At 36.9% G+C, this 19570-nt stretch overlaps 3 protein-coding genes across 3 annotated transcripts; 1 reads left to right on the top strand and 2 right to left on the bottom strand.

The window, feature by feature from the left end:
- Positions 1-4394: 4394 nt before the first annotated feature.
- Positions 4395-14318, bottom strand: LOC104098037 (meiotic recombination protein SPO11-1). Its single transcript, XM_009604688.4, has 17 exons — positions 14162-14318; positions 13928-14027; positions 11694-11767; positions 11229-11330; positions 10833-10906; positions 10221-10237; positions 9590-9659; positions 9480-9516; positions 9220-9267; positions 9066-9124; positions 8969-9000; positions 8765-8870; positions 8324-8444; positions 8177-8240; positions 6109-8080; positions 5066-5465; positions 4395-4619 (listed from the first exon to the last, which is right to left on the bottom strand). The coding sequence occupies exons 1-15, from the start codon at positions 14214-14216 to the stop codon at positions 7954-7956; spliced, it is 1086 nt and encodes a 361-aa protein (XP_009602983.1). The 5' UTR covers positions 14217-14318; the 3' UTR covers positions 4395-4619; positions 5066-5465; positions 6109-7953.
- Positions 5014-6292, bottom strand: LOC104098038 (heavy metal-associated isoprenylated plant protein 32). The gene is made up of 3 exons (XM_009604689.4): positions 6272-6292; positions 6109-6184; positions 5014-5465 (listed from the first exon to the last, which is right to left on the bottom strand). Exons 1-3 carry the CDS (start codon positions 6290-6292, stop codon positions 5014-5016), a joined length of 549 nt encoding a protein of 182 aa, XP_009602984.1.
- Positions 14319-15755: 1437 nt separating the features above from the next.
- LOC138895596 (uncharacterized) lies at positions 15756-17661 on the top strand. Its single transcript, XM_070180304.1, has 2 exons — positions 15756-15969; positions 17072-17661. The coding sequence occupies exons 1-2, from the start codon at positions 15756-15758 to the stop codon at positions 17659-17661; spliced, it is 804 nt and encodes a 267-aa protein (XP_070036405.1).
- The last annotated feature ends 1909 nt before the right edge of the window (positions 17662-19570 follow it).

The following is a 19570-nucleotide window of genomic DNA, read 5'->3' on the forward strand; positions in this document are numbered from 1 at the left end:
TGAAAACGACCTTTCATGATATTGGCAAACTTCACCTGACTACTTGGTTAAGGCCTAGATTATGACCTTATGTAGTGTCCTTTTTCATGAATTTGGAAGCTTATAACAGCAACAAAAAGAAGACAAATAATGAAGAAAAGCTCCTCGACATTCATTCACTAGCATTGGTAGTCCTCCTTAGATAGTGAAACAATTGGCTTAACTGATTGAGTCTAGAATGGCACAAGAATCATGATCTATTTTGATCTGAGTAGCATAAACCTTAAGGGGTCGTTTGGTAGGGGAATAAATTATAGTAGGATTACAATACATAGATTAAATAATGACGGGATTATTTTGTGAATATATTTTTATTGGAAGATGTTTGATTCAATAGCCTAAAAATGAGATATGCGGAATATAATATAAACATGTGTTTAGTGTATACTAGATAAACTTTTATTTTCAATTTTAACATCGGATTGTTTAAAAGACTTTGGGAGAAGAGCCTTGGAGAAGGATATCTTTGTCATATTAGTATTTATCCTGGGATTAGTTAATCCTGAGACTATTATTCCATCCTCAATGTGAGATGGAATAATACTCAATTGTAGAATTAGTTAATCTTGATATTGCTAATCTCGGATTCAAAAATTCAACCAAACGGGGGTTAAAATAATTTCGCATTTAATCCCGAGATTATTATCTCTTCTCCCACATACCAAACAACCCTTAAAAGATAAGTATGTTACACGAAATGGCTAATCAAGACTTCAACTAAAATCACTCCTTTAAGCAGATTTTGTCAAAGTTTCCATTATTGGTATGGTATGTGTATGGCGCTTTGTTACAAACAAATTAGGCCACATTACAATCCACCAAACAAGACAAAGAGAATGACATGCATAATTGTAATTCAGATACACATCACAATTCACAAGCATAGGAAGATAGGAAAGAAGTAGGAAATGCATATAACTACAACGTGGAACTAACCCTAAAGAACTGCCGTCACTAAAACAAATGATGTGTTTTTGTGACGATCTTACATGAGTCACCATAAAAAGTTAGGGCTTTCGGCGACTCAAAAGAGTCACAAGTAGTGATAGTTGTAGTGGCGACCTTTTCGTCGCAATGGAAATGTTAAATTAACATTATATTAGTGATCATATACCTAAATAGCATCGATCGAATACGTGCTAAATTTCCCTTCCCCATCTTCAGACCACGAATACATACACACACTTGCAAATCCAGTGATTTTTTTTTTGCAATTTGGTTATGTGAACAAAAACTAATGACAGGGGAACATTTGCATTACAACTTATATCGTATACCAGCTTCTCATCCGCATACAATTCAAGAAGCTTAAAAAAATCAATTCATAAGCTAGTTACCTTTCTTAGGGTGTGTTTTGTACGAACGAAAATGTTTTTCAATTTTTAAATGTTTGATTGGCTTAAATATTTTTCTTATTAACAGAAAGGAAAATATTTTTCAAAATTTTTTTTCTACATTCCCCACCCTATTTATTCTCCATCCCCACCAACCCTCACCATACCATCTCCCCACCCCCACCATACCACACCACACGCCCACCCTCACCACACCTTGCCCACCCCCACCCTCACCCTCACCCACCCATTACCCAACCCCGCACTAAATAAAAATATTATATAGAGTACTTTCTTTTTCATTTTAATAAAATGAGTATTTTCTTACATTTCAAAAATGAGTACTTTATTTTCATGTTGTAGAAAGAATATTTTTATTTTGTTTCAATAAGAAAAAGTGTATTTTCTTTTCAATTATGAAGCTCAAATTCAGCCTCTCTACTCCTTCAGGGTAGGGGTAAGGTCTGCGTACACACTACCCTCCCCAGACCCCAGTAGTGAAATTTTACTAGGATGTTGTTGTTGTTGTAAGCTCAAATTCAACATTATTCTTGTATGAAAAAGTAAAGCATCACATTTGTTACTTTCGTTTTGTGTGAATTTTTAAAAGAATAATTGAATTTTTGAAGAAATTTGAGTCCTGAAAACGCTGGGTATTTGGGTGGGGGGGGGGGAGGAGCACAGGAAACATGGGAATTTGGGGGGGAGGAGGGGTTGAACAGAGTAGCATAGAAAATTATTTTCTTAAAAAATATTTTCTACTCTCTAACCTAACATTAAAAAATATTTTTCAAAAAATATATTTCACTCACCAACCAAATATTGAAAAATAAGTGATAAAACTACTCATTTTCCTGGAAAAGGAAAATATTTTCCTTCATACCAAACACACCCTTAATCCTTAATGCCAAGCATTTAAGGCATTTATAGTTGAGGTTTACAAAAGTATGCTACTGTCTTTATGGAAATGGCACTAGGTAAGGGTGTATATGGATCGGGTTGGTTCGATTTTTATCAAAACCGAACCAAACCAACTATATCGATTTGGATTGGTTCGATTTTGTCAGCCTTTTCGGATTTTTCGGGTTTTTTTGTTATATGAATATTATTGTTATAGATAAAGCTTTGATAAGTGAATATATGTTTAGTAAAAATTAAAAAAAAAAACTAACAAACATATGATCTATTAAAATATTCTTATGGGAGAATTTTTTTAGTAACACATGATAGTTATTTTCTTAGTTGTTGATGTACGCTTTCAAGGTTAACCGAATTTAATAACTAAGCATAAAATCAATATGAAACCTAAATAATGGTATGTTCAATTTAATTTTAAAATTATCGAACTACCATTTCAAATTCGAAAAAGGTATAAGAATTTAACAGATTTTGACATATGAATATGAAAGAACAAAGAGATTGACGCATTTCAATAACACTTGATAATAAAGTGATGATACCACTCATTATTTAAAATAAAAAAATATGGATACACGTCATAGTTCTATTAAATATTACATCCCACGAGAGAATCCCAAATATTTCAAGGTATTTTCTAAAGAAAATTCTATATATATAAAATCTTAAACGTATATATAAAAATTATATATTTATATGTCGGGTTGGTTCGGATTTTTTTATTCAAAACCAAACCAAATCTAATCGGATTTTTTAATCGATTTGGTTTGACTTTTCAATTTAGCGCAGTTTTCCGATTCGGTTTAAATACCCAGCACTAGGACCTCCAAGTAATGTCAAACAACAGACTCCAATTTTCTATTGTTGATATTTCTCAGCTTGTCTTCCACATCCACGAAAGGAGGGAATATTTTACATCTTTTTATTGATTTTCTCACTTCTAAAATCCCAATTAGTTGGGGATAGTATATAAATCCTAACTATTGATTAATTCGCTATATCTGGACCATCTAATTGATCGAGATATCATGCTAAAATCTTATGTAGATAATAGCACGTAACGTTCAAATTAGAGAAACTAATGCATAAACTTTGAGAGGATTTGTAGGGATAGGATTAGGGCTGCCAAATTTGGCCCAAGCCCAAATAACCCGTCCAACCCGTTTAAGGTTGGGCTGGTTATTGATCCGCCCATTTATTGAGCTCAACCCATCCTAACTCAACTCATCTCAACCCATTTAAAGTTGGGTTGATTTTTAGCCCAAATTGATCCATGAGTAACTTTGCAAAAATATCTAAGAAATAAATAAAAAAATATTTGTTTGATATGTTATATATGACCATAACAAAAGAAAAAAAATCTTATTTAATAATTATACAGTTCATAAGAAAACAACATATATTAACCAGCCCATCTTGACCCAAATTTTAGCTCATCTTGACCCAACCCATCTTAACTCAAATAACTTTTGGACGGGTTATTTGACCCGCCCAATTATTCACTCAACCCGTTTTGATCAGCCCAAAATCGATCCAAGCATGCTTATTTGACACCCCTAGATAGGATATATTGAAGAAGAAAACTCTTTCATGAGATATGGTCAAGCAATCAAAAAGGACACATGCACACAACAGTTACATACTACCACCTATTATTGTTCGATCATTCAATAGCAATCAAAGAGGACAAATGCAGACAAGCAGCATTATTCATTTTGTTGTTGGGCCATGCATTAAGAATACGCATTCCAATTATTTTTTTCGAATAAAATTGTTTAAAAAAGAGGAATGTGGAATACTAACTAAAACATCATTTCTTATAGGTGCAAATCAAGGGTGGCTAATAAAGTTAGTGGTCTAAAATCAAATTTTAATAATAATATCTAAACATGAATGAACAATATTAATTTCTAAGAGAACATCACTATGGCAACTGTTAGAGAATATTACTCTTGTACCTCATTGGATGTGTAATAGTTTTCTAACAGCGATTTGTCAAGAGCTTAGGTTGTCTATATAGTGCTAGAGCCTGTTTATTTTTATTTATTTCCTTTATATATTGAAAAGATACATATGGCATACCACTTGAGCAACAAAAACTTATCAAAGTGAAGTGTCGCGCGGAGACCTTGACAAAATTTACTTGAGTGCATTGAATCCTCATCAAAAGAACGTACTATTCAACTATAGGCGCTAGCTACTGTTTAAATAAATTGTCCCTAATAAGAAGAAACAATCACGCAAAAACACTTGTTGTTGTCATGGTGGAAAGCCAACGACGAGCCTTTAAGAATCTCTCCACTTCTCTACCTATAATAGTGGTGAGGCCTACAATGACAACATCTTTAAGTAGTCAAGCAAAAACTCAACCAATTTCATAAATAAAATATAAACCATTTAAAAGTTTGTTCAGTCCAAAAGCAGAATGGAAAAGAGTCTAGGAAGCAGAGCTACACTTGATGTGATATGCTTATGCTTTAAATTGACAGAAAAAGAAAGAAGAACATATAAAAACATCGAAAACAAAAGAACCTTCTTATTATAATTTCAAAAAGGTTAGAACTTTTTCAAACCAGCTCTGATTAATAACTGCTTCCATATTAGATAAAGAAGCTTTAGTTGTTCTGCACTGAAACAAAAGGTGTGAGCGTGCACTATCTAAGCTGTCTACAAATTCTAACATAAACAATAAGAAACCATCCACAATAACTACTTAAAAAGATCACATTGTAGTGCAAGAGTTGAAGCTGTCATCTTCATATGCTGAGACATACCTAGGTGGTGGCAAAGCACCGGAATAATAGTTGGACGCGTACGAGTAATCTGGTGCAATGCTCCTGAATGGATATTGGTGATGGTGGTGTCCCTCGTAGCCAGAAGTATATTCGGGCAACGACCTTCTGTGCCTAAAGGGACCACCAATAGAACTATAGCCATGGCCATGGCTATAACTATTATAACCATAGCCATGACTATTAGAGCCATATCTATGATTATAAGAGCCATATCCATCAGCCATACGACTATTGCTCAATAATGGGTGCTTAAGTGTCACCCATTTCACCTCTGCATGGTTCCCACGGCCTGATTTTGATAGTGCCCTCAAGAGGAGGTTTGGATCGACTTCACCATAAATTCTGGCTTCGTCAGATTCTATTGTGACAGAATAAACTCCTACAAGATAAATTAAAACATATAAATCATAGCTATCTTCTCTTCTTGAAGACCCTTATCATGAGTGCGCGCGCGTGTATACATATATAAATATATAGTTGAATTTTCTTGATGAAGGGGTAACACTAGGAGCCTTCCACACAATAGACGTGGGTTCAATTCTCACTATCCCCCTTCCATGATCGCTATTGTAATAGAAAACTTTTTAAAAAATCTTTTTACATAAGCGAAGCTTTTAGTTTAGTGGCAATGGTAACCTAAAAACTGCATTCATATCCGAGGTGTGGTGTTTTTGCATGTTTTTTATCCTCTTACTAGAATTTCTCCCTATGATAGGCACATTTTAGTTCTAGTATTAAGCCTAACGCTATTTTCTTAACAATATCAAATCAATGAGCCATACTAAGCTCACGTGAACAGAAGAAAGCGGGCTTAATCATATTTTGCTTCTATAATTCTACAAGTTCAAAGAGCCATAACCATGGCCTTTAATTTATCCCCCAGAATCCTAAAACAAGAAGAAAAATCAAGTCATATTAATACAGACAGATAACTTAATCATTTTTATTTTCATCAAATCATACTTTCAATCCATGTAAGAGATGCAGAGTTTGATCAATAGAAATCAAAGCAAATATATTACCGCATATAGAACTCAAAATATTCACCGTCTCCATCTTGCATGCATCGCAGCACACGTCCACTTTCAAAATACAACCCTTCAAGAAATAATTAAAGCAAAAACAACTTTCAGCTTTAAACTAGCTAAAGCAGTAAATTGTTTTTTAAATGAAAGTGAAACATACCAATTCAGCAAAGGGCTCCATTGAATCAAATGAACTGATAGATTTGATGAGAAAAAGGGAGGACAAATTAACTAGAGGAAACAAGTTGTAGAGGGTGAATTAATTTGTTTTTTGTTTATGAAGAAAAGAAGACGTTCGTCGTGACCAATTAATGAGAAAGAAATCGGATAATCATATCAAAGATTTTCTTACCATTTTCATATAACAGAACCAAGGACGATGAGTCCGCTGTTATATTGTCATTTCATGGTAAGTACTACGTTCTCTTCGTTTTGAGTAATTTAAATCGAATCTTTACCAAGATTTTATAATATTTTGTGGGGTTTTCAGCTCCATTTCTTTGTGGAAAATATCAATTCTAAGATTTTATTTTTTAACACATGCCGGTGGATACTTCCTTATTTAGATCTCTTTAATTTTCTTCCCACTTATTTATGTTTATGTCATTAGACACCCCCACCTTTTATCATCGTAGACTTTCAAAATTGTTGTTTTTAAAATTTTCTCTATTAGCAAACAAGAAGTCGAAAGTTTCAAACTTTCAGTAGAATACTCTCATTCTATTCTGTTTGGTCTTTGTTTTATTTTCAATTCAATCATTTATCACATCTTGCATGCGGTGTCCAGTTTGATCCATAAATGCGCAAATTGTCTAACTTGCCCATATTTAGATGCATTAGCGAGCGGCGCTATTAGTTAAGGGGATAAATAGTTGCAACCCAAACTTAATTCTTTCCATAAGTTGAATCAACTTATGTTACGTGACTAGCGCAAATCAACCCTCAAACAAGTTTTATAAAAATCAGATCAAAGACAAACAATTGTTTTTCAAAGTGAGATGTAATTTTAGATTCTGAAAAATAAATAACTTTTAGCAATTCAATCGTATAGGTTGAGTATGTATTGGTTTCTGTGAGACAATAGTTTAACCTTTTCTTTTTGCATGAAGAAGAAATTTAATCATTGCTCAATCTCAACCTGCTGGGTGTTTGGTTTTCGACGTGGATAACTCAAAAACTTTCTGAGCTCAAATTCAATACATTAAAGCTATATAAATAAAATAAAAAATACACAACCATATCACTTATAAAGTAATTACAAATAAATCTCATGATAAACATTGATCTGCAAATTGGTATAAATAGTTACTAACATGCTATCATAGATGAAAATTCAGGTAAAAACTCTATGCATTGTCAATGTATATAATTTAAATAATTTCTAAAAATAAATAAATTATTCCTTATTCTCTATGTAGGTATCTTTACACTCTCATAATTTCTATTCCTTATTGTCCATGTTTATCTCTACACTTTTCTCATAATTTTACTTTCCCGTGCAAAGCAGGGACCAACATGTACTGTCATAACAAGCTAAAGCGACTATTTTTAACTTCATTTAAAATTTTGACACTAAGGCTTGGGTTCTCCAAATAATGCCAAAGTACCATTTTGTGGATGACAAACAGTGACAAATTTCATTCTCTATCCAACTGCTTAACATCAATGCCCATTCGTAGCTCTATATCCAGAACCACATCATGAAAAAACTTAATGGTCAAAACGAACGGACATGATGAATTTGGCAACCGTAAAGCTTTGTTCTTTCAAGTGATTTACTCAAGCACACGAAAATTACTCTGAACTTTTCATGCCAAAGAACCGAACAAAAATAGAAAAGATTCAGATATACCCTCCACTGTGGATTTTCGACGGTAGATACTCATGGGACAAGAAAGTGAGTGAATGCACAGACAATGCTTCAATCTCAAACTTAACTCCTTTGTGCAACAGCAGCTCCAGTTCAAACCTTCAGTTTGAGGGTAAAAGAGGGGGAGGGAGGTGGAGTATTTTCAGAACCCGACCATAAGTGTTGGCATTAACATTACTCAGTATGAAATTCTACCTCCATTTTGGTACTTCTCTTTGCAAATAACACCTAAGTAACATCGCTTCAACTTTCCTCTTATCTGGCCAGATTTTATATCAGTCGTTTGTGAATTGCTTAAAAAAAAGGTACAGTGAAATGAAACAATAAATGCGTGAATTTTACCTTCTGCAGTCAAAGGCAGGAGACATTGCTGTGGAATGCTATAATTGTCGCAATCCTGGATAAATACTCCAAGCCATTGTATCTCACAGACTCGTAAAAACTTTGCATCATAAGCCATTTGCTTCAAAAAGCATAGAAAAGACAGAAGTTACCAAAGTAAACATCCTTCTAATGATCCATCTTATCTAAATACTCTATCCACTTCAAATTAGGTGTCTTGCATAGATTAGGTATAAGTTATCAAGGTAAGAATGAATGCTTGATAGCCTCTGATAGGATAACACTGAAAAGAAACAGTGAAGAATGTACCAGATTTTTCTTTTAGAAAAGTGAAAATTTGGACTAATTAACAAAATGAAAGTGCAGCAGTATAAAAGTTAAAAGGAGGAAAATATAGCAACTTGTTCACATCATAATAACACCACAATGAATAATCCTCACCAAAGAACCGAATTTGTATGTAGTTAAGATGTCAAAGCCATATGGATCACAATCTACCAGGCAATACACAGGCAAATGCAGCTTGTCAACGAGGAGACGCAGAAACCTACCACAGGCAAGCGACATGAAAAGGCAGATATATGGTTAACTGAAGTAGGATAACAACTGCAACAAGTCTGACAAAGTGAGCAACATGGGTCTAACCTCCTTGTAGGAACATCAGGATAACCCCTTCCCTGGTTTAAAAAAGAGATTATGGATCCAAATATGCGTGGAAATTCACAAAACAAAAGACGCATACTGTTATCACAATGCAACGGTTCCTCTTTCCAAACTGATCATTTGCTAGTCGCTGGAATACTGCATGATGAACAGCAAATAGTTGCCTCATTTATGAGCTAGGAATACCTTTCATGACTCTGTTATATCCTTGACCCGCTTATGGAAAGTTATACCTGATTCCTTTTCCACAACTAAAACGTATTGAGCAACACTAATAATATCTTGTTCAAGCATTAAGGGAGTAACAATCGACAGCCATATTCTGAGCAAGCAATCCACAAAGTAAAATAACAGGAGATACTCAATAACAAATGTCCATTCAACTTTGCGTTTACCCATAACTGGACTTGCGCATGTATGGAGTCCACAAACTCGTAGATCATATTTAACCATGTCGCATTCATAATTCAAACACCTATACTTGTAAGGATACCATCAACCTCTTCCACATGGACCGGAATCGGGTATGCCTGCAGGAAGCATCATAATTAGATTGTTACATAACTACAGAAACCCATCTTAACTTCTAATTATCATTCTTACAGTGTTAGGATTGCTAATGCAGTCAATTTTCCTCCCAGATTCCACATACCGCAGCCAGCCCATCACCAATCTAGACCATAAATAGTAGGAATAAAGAACTTTATGACCAAAAATTGCAAGGAACTATTAAGATATAAACAAAGAAGAAAACCAACCATATATCAGTCTTAAGGAAGACAAAATCTAGTCTCAAGCAAAATGCAACAGCAGCAGATTTATCGAGAACTTCACTGGCGAACAGTTGAAACTAGATCTAAACATGCTACTACAATCTTCACAAGTAGGCCAAAAATGATGAAGCAATAATACTCCTTGAGATGCTTTCTCCACGATGATTATATTTTACCTTGCTATAGTACAAAAGCATATTCTAACATGATAGACTATGCTAAATATCTCAATCATGAAATAATTTTGCTCCTCGAAGAGGAATTTAGACACATATGAGGCGGCAGTCAAACAAATGCAGGAGCTATAAGCATAATCAACTGAAGAGGAAAAATTTGATATGTTAGATTGCAAACGTGATATGTCGAGTATGAAAAAAGAGCATTGCATATAATGAACCCCAACTGTACGTGTCTGGAAGCACGCTGCTTCATGGAAAGATTAACTGTATAGAGGTACGCACCCGTTTCCAACAGATACCTGCAGAAGGCAAGGATCAAAAGAGTATATGGTCAAGTTTCGTACATGAATTAGCAATACAAAGAGAAAAAGACAATCATTTGAATATTGGGTTTACCCTAGTCAAGCTATATCCATCATTCTCTGAAGTCAATATTCGAGCTCTTCACGACAAACAGTAGCCACATCCTTCTAATCAACTACATTATTGAACCCCTCCCCCACTCCCCATGTTATGGAGAAGGCAGGGTCATGTGATAGAAAAAACAAATAAAATTTTCCTCCCAAAGCAAAAAATGTTATGTGCTTGCATGGTCGCTGAGGTACTTGAGGATCTACCATTTCGCATGTCAAAAGTTTCTAAAAAGTAAATCAGAACGACCATTTCCACTATTAATCAAAATTCGGAACCCTTATTGAATCCTCCACAGTGAAAAATGAGCATATAAATAAAAACAAACAGAAGTGACAGTGAACACACCCTATGGATAGTTTCCCAACTTAAAACAGTGGACGACCTAAAAACCTATATATACTATATGTCTGCATAAGTATATGTGGATATATATCGATATTGAGTTTGTTTTGATACAGAAAGGAAAGTAAATTGATATACCACATTAAGGTTATGCCGACTGCACTGCAAGAGGATGCAAATGTCATTAATTGCCCGATCAACAACAGATGGTTCTGCATTAAAGAGTGCAAAAGAGAATGATGAGCATATAAGGATGCCTTTTGACTAATATATAGTTTGAACTAGAGTTCTAAACCATGGCACGTTAGCAACTGAGAAAGCAGAACTACCATAGTACATAAGAGCATTTTCCTTGGAAGAAAAACTTTGTAACCAATCACAAGAATATTTCAAAATAAATTCTACAAATAAATAATGTCTCACCATTGTCTGTGATATTAATTGGCAGTAACTACACTTGAACACCAAGAACCAGTCCAGATTTGTCTTTTGAAAACATTAGTGACTGAGATATCAACAGTCAATCCAGATTACCTTTAAAAACAGTAGGATGCATGTAATATATGTCTCTCTTTGATCCATGCCTGCTTTCTTGCAGAAGTTGCTGAATTATCAGAAGGACTCTCAACAAGACTTCTGCAACCATATAGAGGTAAGTAACCCGGCTTAGTTCTAGGATGTTAAGGAAATTGGAGGGTAATAAGGCATTCAAGATTGTTCGACCAAACAGAAGAGAAAATTGAGCGAGAAACCTCAGACTACATCCCATTGCACATCCTATTAACATCAAGGAAGGGACAGGCCATAAACGGAAATTTGGAAAGAAGTCAACAAAAGGAGGAAACAGCTCCTCCTGGTAATTTATCATTTCCCAAAGAGGATAAAAAAAATTCAATTATCATTCCTGCCCCTTTCTCAGTCAATTATTTCTTTTCCAACTATTTCATGATGACTAGTCAGATGAAATATAAGAGTACGATTTAGTCTCCCTAGACTCACCAAGCCTATGTGCATGGCATTCCCTCTTCAATGATATAGCTTCTTTGCCAGTCGATCCATCGGAGCTGCAAGAGCTACATAAACAAAGACTACTATCAGAACATTTGGATGCTATTAATTGGCAATTCAATCTCCAACTTCAGTAAATTGCCTTGTTTTTTGGACTTCATTCAACATAACAATTACTTCCTCCTTTTCATTTCATGTAACAGTATTTTAGTAGGCACAAAGTTAAGAAAGAAATAAAAAGAGATTTTTGGCGCATACCCAAAAGTACTCTTAGAATTTGTGTTCTTAAATATGCCATGATATTTCTCTAACAGTAAGAGTATGTCATTAAGGGTAAAATGAAAAGTTTAAGATTAAAGAATTTCCAACTAGTTGAGCAGGACTAAGACAGAATATCTGGAATGCAAGTTCAGCGCCGAGTCGGGGGATGTGGGCATGAACGTGAGGCTTGGAGCACAGGCCATCCCAAGAGAAGTAGTTTTAAGTACCTGGGGTCGATTATCCAGGGGGACGGAGAGATTGATGAGCACGTCACACTCTGTATAGGGGTGGGGTGAATAAAATGGAGGTTAGCATCAGAAGTCTTGTGTGACAAGAGAGTGCCAACGTTAATCAAAGGTAAGTTCTATAGAGTTGTGGTTAGACCGGCCATGTTGTATGGGGTAGAGTTTGGCCGGTTAAGAACTATCATATCCAGAAGATGAAAGTGGCAGAGATGAGGATGTTGAGGTGGATGTGCGGGCATACTAGGATGGATAAGATTATAATGAAGTGTGGCTCCAATGGATGACAAGATGCGGGAAGCGAGGCTCAGATGGTTCGGGCATGTGCGGAGGAGGAGCCCTAATGCTCCGGTGAGGAAGTGCGAGAGTTTGGCCCTGGCAGGGACGAGAAGAGGTAGAGGGCGGCCTAAGAAGTATTGGGGAGAGGTGATTAGACAGGACATGGCGTTGTTGCAGATTTTTGAGGACATGCCCCTTGATAGTAGGGTGTGGAGGTCGAGCATTAGGGTTGTAGATTAGGACGTAGTCGAGTCCAAGGGTGAGGCTAGTTCGATAGGGGTGGTCTTAGACTGTTAGGGGTTTATGTTGTGTTCTCCCTATCCTTACGTTTTCATAGCATTAGGCTTATTTTCTGATTTTGTTATTGCATTTCAACTATTTTCTAGTTCTTATGATGCTAATATTGTTTCTTTGGTTTCTGTTTGATGGTACTAATATATTGTCCTTTCCCTTCTCTTCTCGTCTTTTCCGTCTTCTTGAACGTCTTTCGGAAATAGCCTCTCTACTCCTTCGGGGTAGGGGTAAGGTCTGCGTACACACTATCCTCCCCATACCCACTTGTCGGATTTTACTTAGTCGTTGTTGTTGTTGTTGTTGTTGTAAAGAATTTCCAACTACAAAAATATGTCATTAATATTGGAACATACTAAATAAGAAAGAGTGCCACATAGATCAAATAGACAGAATACCTAAACGTGTTATTAAAAGCGAGCAATCCAAAAAAAAAAGGAAAAATGTCTTGAAACGAGAAGCATGAAGTGAAGCTCACGCTTCAAATTGCCTAATTCCTGAGATTAAAAATACCTTAAATAAATGAATATAGTTCTATATGATCAAATTGCAATTGAAATAATTAATTTCAGTATCTGATATACAATAATGCAAATATTATATTAATCCAAGTCCTCAAACTTGACATTCAAATAACCAATGGCTTCTCGCTAGGATCACTATGCATGTCATTGATTGAAGTTCACACTTCTATGAAGCGCATAGCTTCACCCAAGCGATAACCCCTTGCTTTGCTTTGTTTCATCGCTTTACGCGACAAAGCCTTTTAATAACACTGGTCACTACTTAGTGTCTCAAAATATGGATATGGCTTCTTTGTGAAAAACTCCCAGTATAGACTATCCTTGTTCTTCTTCTGAGAAAGACAATTATAGAGTTTTTCACAGTATCCACTCGCATTCGCAGGATCAACTGCATAAATAGGTAGATCGTTCCTATACCGATCAACAGTTCAATTCAGTGTAACTTTTCGTGTTGGAATTCTAAAATGCCAAGTCGACTAAATTTTTCAAACAGCAGCAAATATTCACTGTTCTCAACTACGTCGCCTTAAAAAGAAATAAAAAAACACTTCGCTAAGCTTAACTTAATTGTTAATTTCATATATTCAAGAAAACAATTGCTAAATCAGAAATAATGAAGAATATATACCAATTTCCAGAAGTGTCAGTACAGTAATTTCTGAACCGATCGATGTAGATTGTCGGCGCTCTACCTCGAGCGAGATCCTCGACAATGGAACCAGTAAATCCTGCAAAACAATATCAAAGTATATATGACACAAACGTGAAGACGATTCGTTCAGAAACAATGTGTTGAATCGCGAGAATTTTCCAATGAATTTTCAGGAAAATTTGAGGTTTATGGAAGCGCATTGATCATTACCTTTGATTTTTCTTAGTAGTGTTAGTGGTTGCGTGTTCGAACGCTTTCCCTCCATTTTCTCTTCGCTCTGCAAGTTCACGTTGTTTGAAGCTGGTAAAGCTGAGCTTTTATAACTGTGAAGCTCCGGGTCGGGTCGCTTTTAAGCTTTTGAGCAAATAACACTTTTTCCCCCAAATAAGCGAGTATTCAAATATCAAATCCCAAATAAAAGTCCTATTTAAGAAATGACTCACTCCATTTCAATTTATTCATGACACTTTCTTACAGGAATGACATTGCATTTTTAAAATTATAAAATTCAGTAAATATTTTTTGGGATGTTATACAGGTATTTAGTTTAGGACAATAAGATTCAAAAGCTTTCTTTATGTCTTAATTTCTTAATTAGTCAAATTAAGATACAAAAAAAAGAGTACTATTTTAAGCATATATGGTCTTTTCAGGTTGTGAATGCACCTTTACATTATCGGTTCATTTGAATCTAGGACTTTCAATGCGGAGCACAAAATTTATGTGTAAAGATTTATAAAAATTATAACAAATAGTAACTATAAACTCATACTTATACAAATATAATAAGTTCAATCCTAAAACATTTAAATGTTAAACTCATATAGCTCAAATCTTGAATCCGCCTCCGAAATTAAGCATTTTTGTTCTGAATGACGTAATATCATATGGTTCATTAAACACTAGTTACACGGGACACACCAAAAAAAGTGTATTAGGTAAAATATGTTATGGCACGTGGCCACCCAAGAAGGGGACACGTGGAACACAAGACGGGGAGGACCAAAAACCGGGCGCAGCTATCCCGTGTGTCATCGGAAGAGATAACGTTCATAAAGACATTAAATGCTCTGCGTCCGGTAGTATTTAATGAGGAATATTCCACAGTATTGACAGCAACGGCCCGTTACAGAGAATTTGGCATATATGTTCACCGTTACGTCTTCATCAATGCTCCTCATAATTGACATTAAAGAAGGGCACAATCCTAGTACCTTCTTCATAGCTATAAATAATAAGCTCAGTGATCTTTGGAAGGGCACGAATTTTCTGGCAAAACCTACTCTTTATTCTATACAAAGCTCAATACAATTTTATTTACTTACTTTTTGATCTCATCATTGCTGTGACCGAAAGCTTCGCTCCCGGAACTATCATCTACGTTGTTTCATCTATATTTTAAGGCTAAGTATTATACATTTCTTCAAATTGTTATATTATTTTAGGATTAAATTAATTCACTTGTCTAGAAACCACGTATAAATTCAACTGTATCAATTATCAGGTAAATAATTTGGCGCCAACCGTAGGGTCTAGACAGTCGTGCAATTAAATTGAATCTTGCCTTTTTTACTAACGTGTTTTGATTACTTTGTCTTAGCAAAAATCACAAAAAAGAATGGCAGATAACACTGTTAACAGCACACGCAACCCTGAAATTCAAGGGGAACAGCTTCGTTTTGAGGATTCAATCAGTGATACTCGCAATGAGGGGAACGACACACCGGTGTATGACAGGCGGTACCCTTGACAGGTTCGGGAGACGACTCCTGATGATGCTGATGAGGAGCATGTAGCGGATGCAATGAGGGTCATGCAAGAGCAACATGCAATTATTCTATGCCATCTCACGCGGCAGGATCAGGTTATGACTGAACTAAAGCAGGCACTATCAGGTGCTTCAAATAATGCAAACAGACGAGATCCAATTCCTCCCGACGTTCCCGCAAACCAAACGATGCAGAGAGTCGACAATAACACTCCCATGGGCGAAGTTGGCTCTGACGGGGCCGGGGGAAGTAAATTCGGCCACAACAACGAGAATGATCCGTTCAATGATGAACTTTTGCGGTTCATGAAGGAAGTAAACGCCCACATGGATCAAATCCCAGGCGCGCCGCTAGTATTGAAAGGCCCGAACTCGAAAAAGTATATCTAATTACTGTACAAGCCGAGTGCGGCACCAGAACTAATCCCGAAGCGATTTAAAATGCCTGAAATTCCAAAATATGATGGAACTTCAGACCCACGAAAGCATATTACCACATATACAATGGCGGTAAAGGGAAATGATTTAGCTCTTCACGAAATTGAATCAGTGCTGCTAAAGAAATTCGGAGAAACTCTCACGATGGGAGCTCTAACATGGTATTCATTATTACCCCGAGCATTCCATAGATTCCTTCGAGGTGCTCGCAGATTCCTTCATCAAGGCTCATGTCGGGGCCAGGAAAGTTCAAGCCCATAAGGCAGACATATTCAGGATCGCACAGAGAGAATCTGAATTATTGCGAGAGTTTATTACATGATTCCAGAAATAAAGGATGTCGCTCCCGTCCGTCCCGGATGAATAGGCAGCCAAAGCATTCACCAAAGGATTGAACCCAAGAAGCTTAGACACTTACCGGAAGCCGAAGGAGAGCCTGCTTGAGTTCCAAGCAACAACTTGGACAGACGTCTATAACCGTTACGAGTCGAAGATAAGGATCGAAGATGACCAGGTTGGGTCCACAACATCGGCCAAAGGACGGGAGAAGATCAAAGATAAAGCAAAAGATGACTACCATGCAGACAAACGAACTTTGAGGGACCGATTTTTGCCGTACGAGCGGACATAAGGCCGTGACAGAAACTTCCGAGCAGCAAACAAGTTCACCGTTGACAGAGGGACTGATCGTGGTCAAAATAATAGATCGCTTCAATATAAAGAGACGTCGGGGTCTCGGGATCTTTCTTATCCCAATTTATCGGAATACAACTTCAACGTCAGTATAGTGGAACTAGTGTCAGCCATGAGAAACATTAAAGAAGTGCGGTTCCTAATACCAATGAGATCCGACCCCGACCAGAGGGATCCCAACTTATAGTGTGAATATCACGGGACAAACGGTCACCGAACAGGGGACTGCCGACATCTTCGGGAAGAAGTGGCAACACTGTTGAAGAATGGTCATCTCAGAGAATTCTTGAGCGACCGAGCTAAGAACAATTATGGTCGTAACAGAGATAACATAGAACCCCCGAAAGCAGGAGAAGAACCCCCACGCCAAAAGATCAATATGATCTTCGGGGGGAACGAGATTAACGGGGTCACCTTTTCGATGACAAAGAAGACCAAAGTATCAATAACTCAAAGTAAAAGACTCCGGGAAGATGATATCACTTTACCGGAGGAAGACGCTGACGGATTGTTGTTATCATACAATGACGCACTGGCAATTTCTTTAAATGTGTTAGATTTTAAGATTAAATGTGTTCTAGTTGATCCAGGAAGTTCGGCTAATATCATACAATTGAGAGTATTGGAGCAAGCTAAACTCACCGGAAGCATCATCCCGATAACAAAGCTCCTCGTTGGATTTAACATTGCAAGTGTGACGACCCGGGGAGAGATCTTGCTGCTCATGAACATTGAAGGGGTAATGAAAACAACTCTCTTCGAAGTAGTAAATGGTGATATGGGATACAACATCATCCTGGGAAGACCATGATTACACGAAATGAAAGTTATACCTTCGACATATCACCAATTGCTGAAGTTTCCAACGCCCGAAGGAATCAGACAAATAAGAGGCGATCAACCGGCTGCAAGAGAGATAAATGCAATCTTAGTTTCTAGTAGCATAGGAAAGGAACGCGCAGCATAGCAATTATAGGAACCGGCACCTACTCCCGAGCTAGAAGGAATTATCCAGGAAGCAAAGTCATTAGAACAATATCAGGTGCCGAGATATTTCCAGGTTCCAGAAGAGACGGACGAAATGAAGTATACGGCAGAAGAACTGGTGCATGTGGCATTGTTCGAGGAATTCCTAGAGAGTAAGTTCCATTTGGGGACAGGACTGCATCCAGAGCTCAGATTTGGTTTTATTGAATTCCTTAAAATTAATGTTGATTGTTTTGCATGGTCGCACGAGGATATGACAGGTAGCCTAACGGAATAGCTATGTACAAGCTGAGTTTGGACCCCAGCATAGCTCCGGTAAGACAGAAGAAACGCCCTATTGCTGAGGCCAGGAATAAATTCGTCAAAGAAGAGGTAACTCGCTTACTTAAAATCGGTTCGGTCCGAGAGGTAAGATATCAGGATTGGCTTACCAATTTAGTATTAGTTCCTAAGAAGAACAATAAATTTTGCATGTGTGTAGACTATAAAGACCTTAATAAGGCGTGCCCGAAAGACTCGCTCCCACTGCCAAATATCGATCAGATGATTGATGTCATGGCCGGGCACGAGTTAATGAGTTTCCTCGATGCTTATTCCGGCTACAACCAAATCAGGAAAAAACTTCATTTATAACAAATTTCGGTACATATTGCTACAATGTAATGCCCTTCGGGTTGAAAAATGCCGAAGCCACTTATTAGCGGCTCGTAAATAAGATGCTTGAAAAACAAATAGGAAAAACTATAGAGGTTTATATAGACAATATGCTCGTTAAGTCTTTGAATGCAAGTGACCATCTTAAGCATCTGCAAGAAACATTCGACATCCTGAGGAAGCATAACATGAAACTTAAGCCCGAGAAATGCGCGTTCAAGGTCAGTTCTGGTAAGTTTCTGGGATTTCTGGTCTCACAAAGGGGGATTGAGGTAAACCCCGACAAAATCAATTCCATAGAGGATATCCTGGATCAATTGACGAACGTAAAAGAGGTCCTGAGACTCACAGGAAAATTAGCAGCTTTGAGCAGGTTCATTTCCCGGTCGTCGGAAAAATGTCATCGCTTCATTTCTCAAGAAGAAGAAGAATTTCAAATCGACACCGGAGTGCCATCAGGCTTTGAGGGACCTTAAGAAGTACTTATCAAGACATTCCTTGCTTTCAAAACCAAAAGAAGGCGAAACATTGCTAGTCTACCTCGCGGTTTCAGAAGTTGCGGTAAGTGCAGATTTAGTCTGGGAGGACGAAGGTGTCACGCCACCTTTTTCTCGCGAAATCGGGCTTCGACATGTGACCACTCTTTTTTTAGGAGGTATTAAAAGAGGAGAGTCGTCACCTAACGGTTTAAGGTGCGTTAGGGCACTTATTATGCAAATGACTCTGTTTGAGTAGTCAATGCCACCAAAGATCGGGTAAGAGCTCAAGTTACCTCAAAAAGAAGGTGTTAGGCACTCCTCGAGGTCCACAATTGTGGGTCCCGACCGAACTTAAGATTATGTGGGTTGTGATTAAGCTAGGTGATCAAATAAATAAAGGAGTTCAGAAGTCACAGAACTTTATTACAACATGATTGACACAAATCTTAGTGCGAATATATGGATACAACTATTTAGATCTAATAACGACATACAAAGAGAAAGAGGGGTCCTAAGTTTTTTTAGCCTAAAGGATCACCTCGTACAACATAAATAATACTTCATAACTCCCTCAAGATGGGGTGTTACTCATATTATTTA

This window comes from Nicotiana tomentosiformis, chromosome 7 (genome assembly GCF_000390325.3).
Source record: "Nicotiana tomentosiformis chromosome 7, ASM39032v3, whole genome shotgun sequence".
Taxonomy (NCBI): Eukaryota; Viridiplantae; Streptophyta; class Magnoliopsida; order Solanales; family Solanaceae; genus Nicotiana; species Nicotiana tomentosiformis.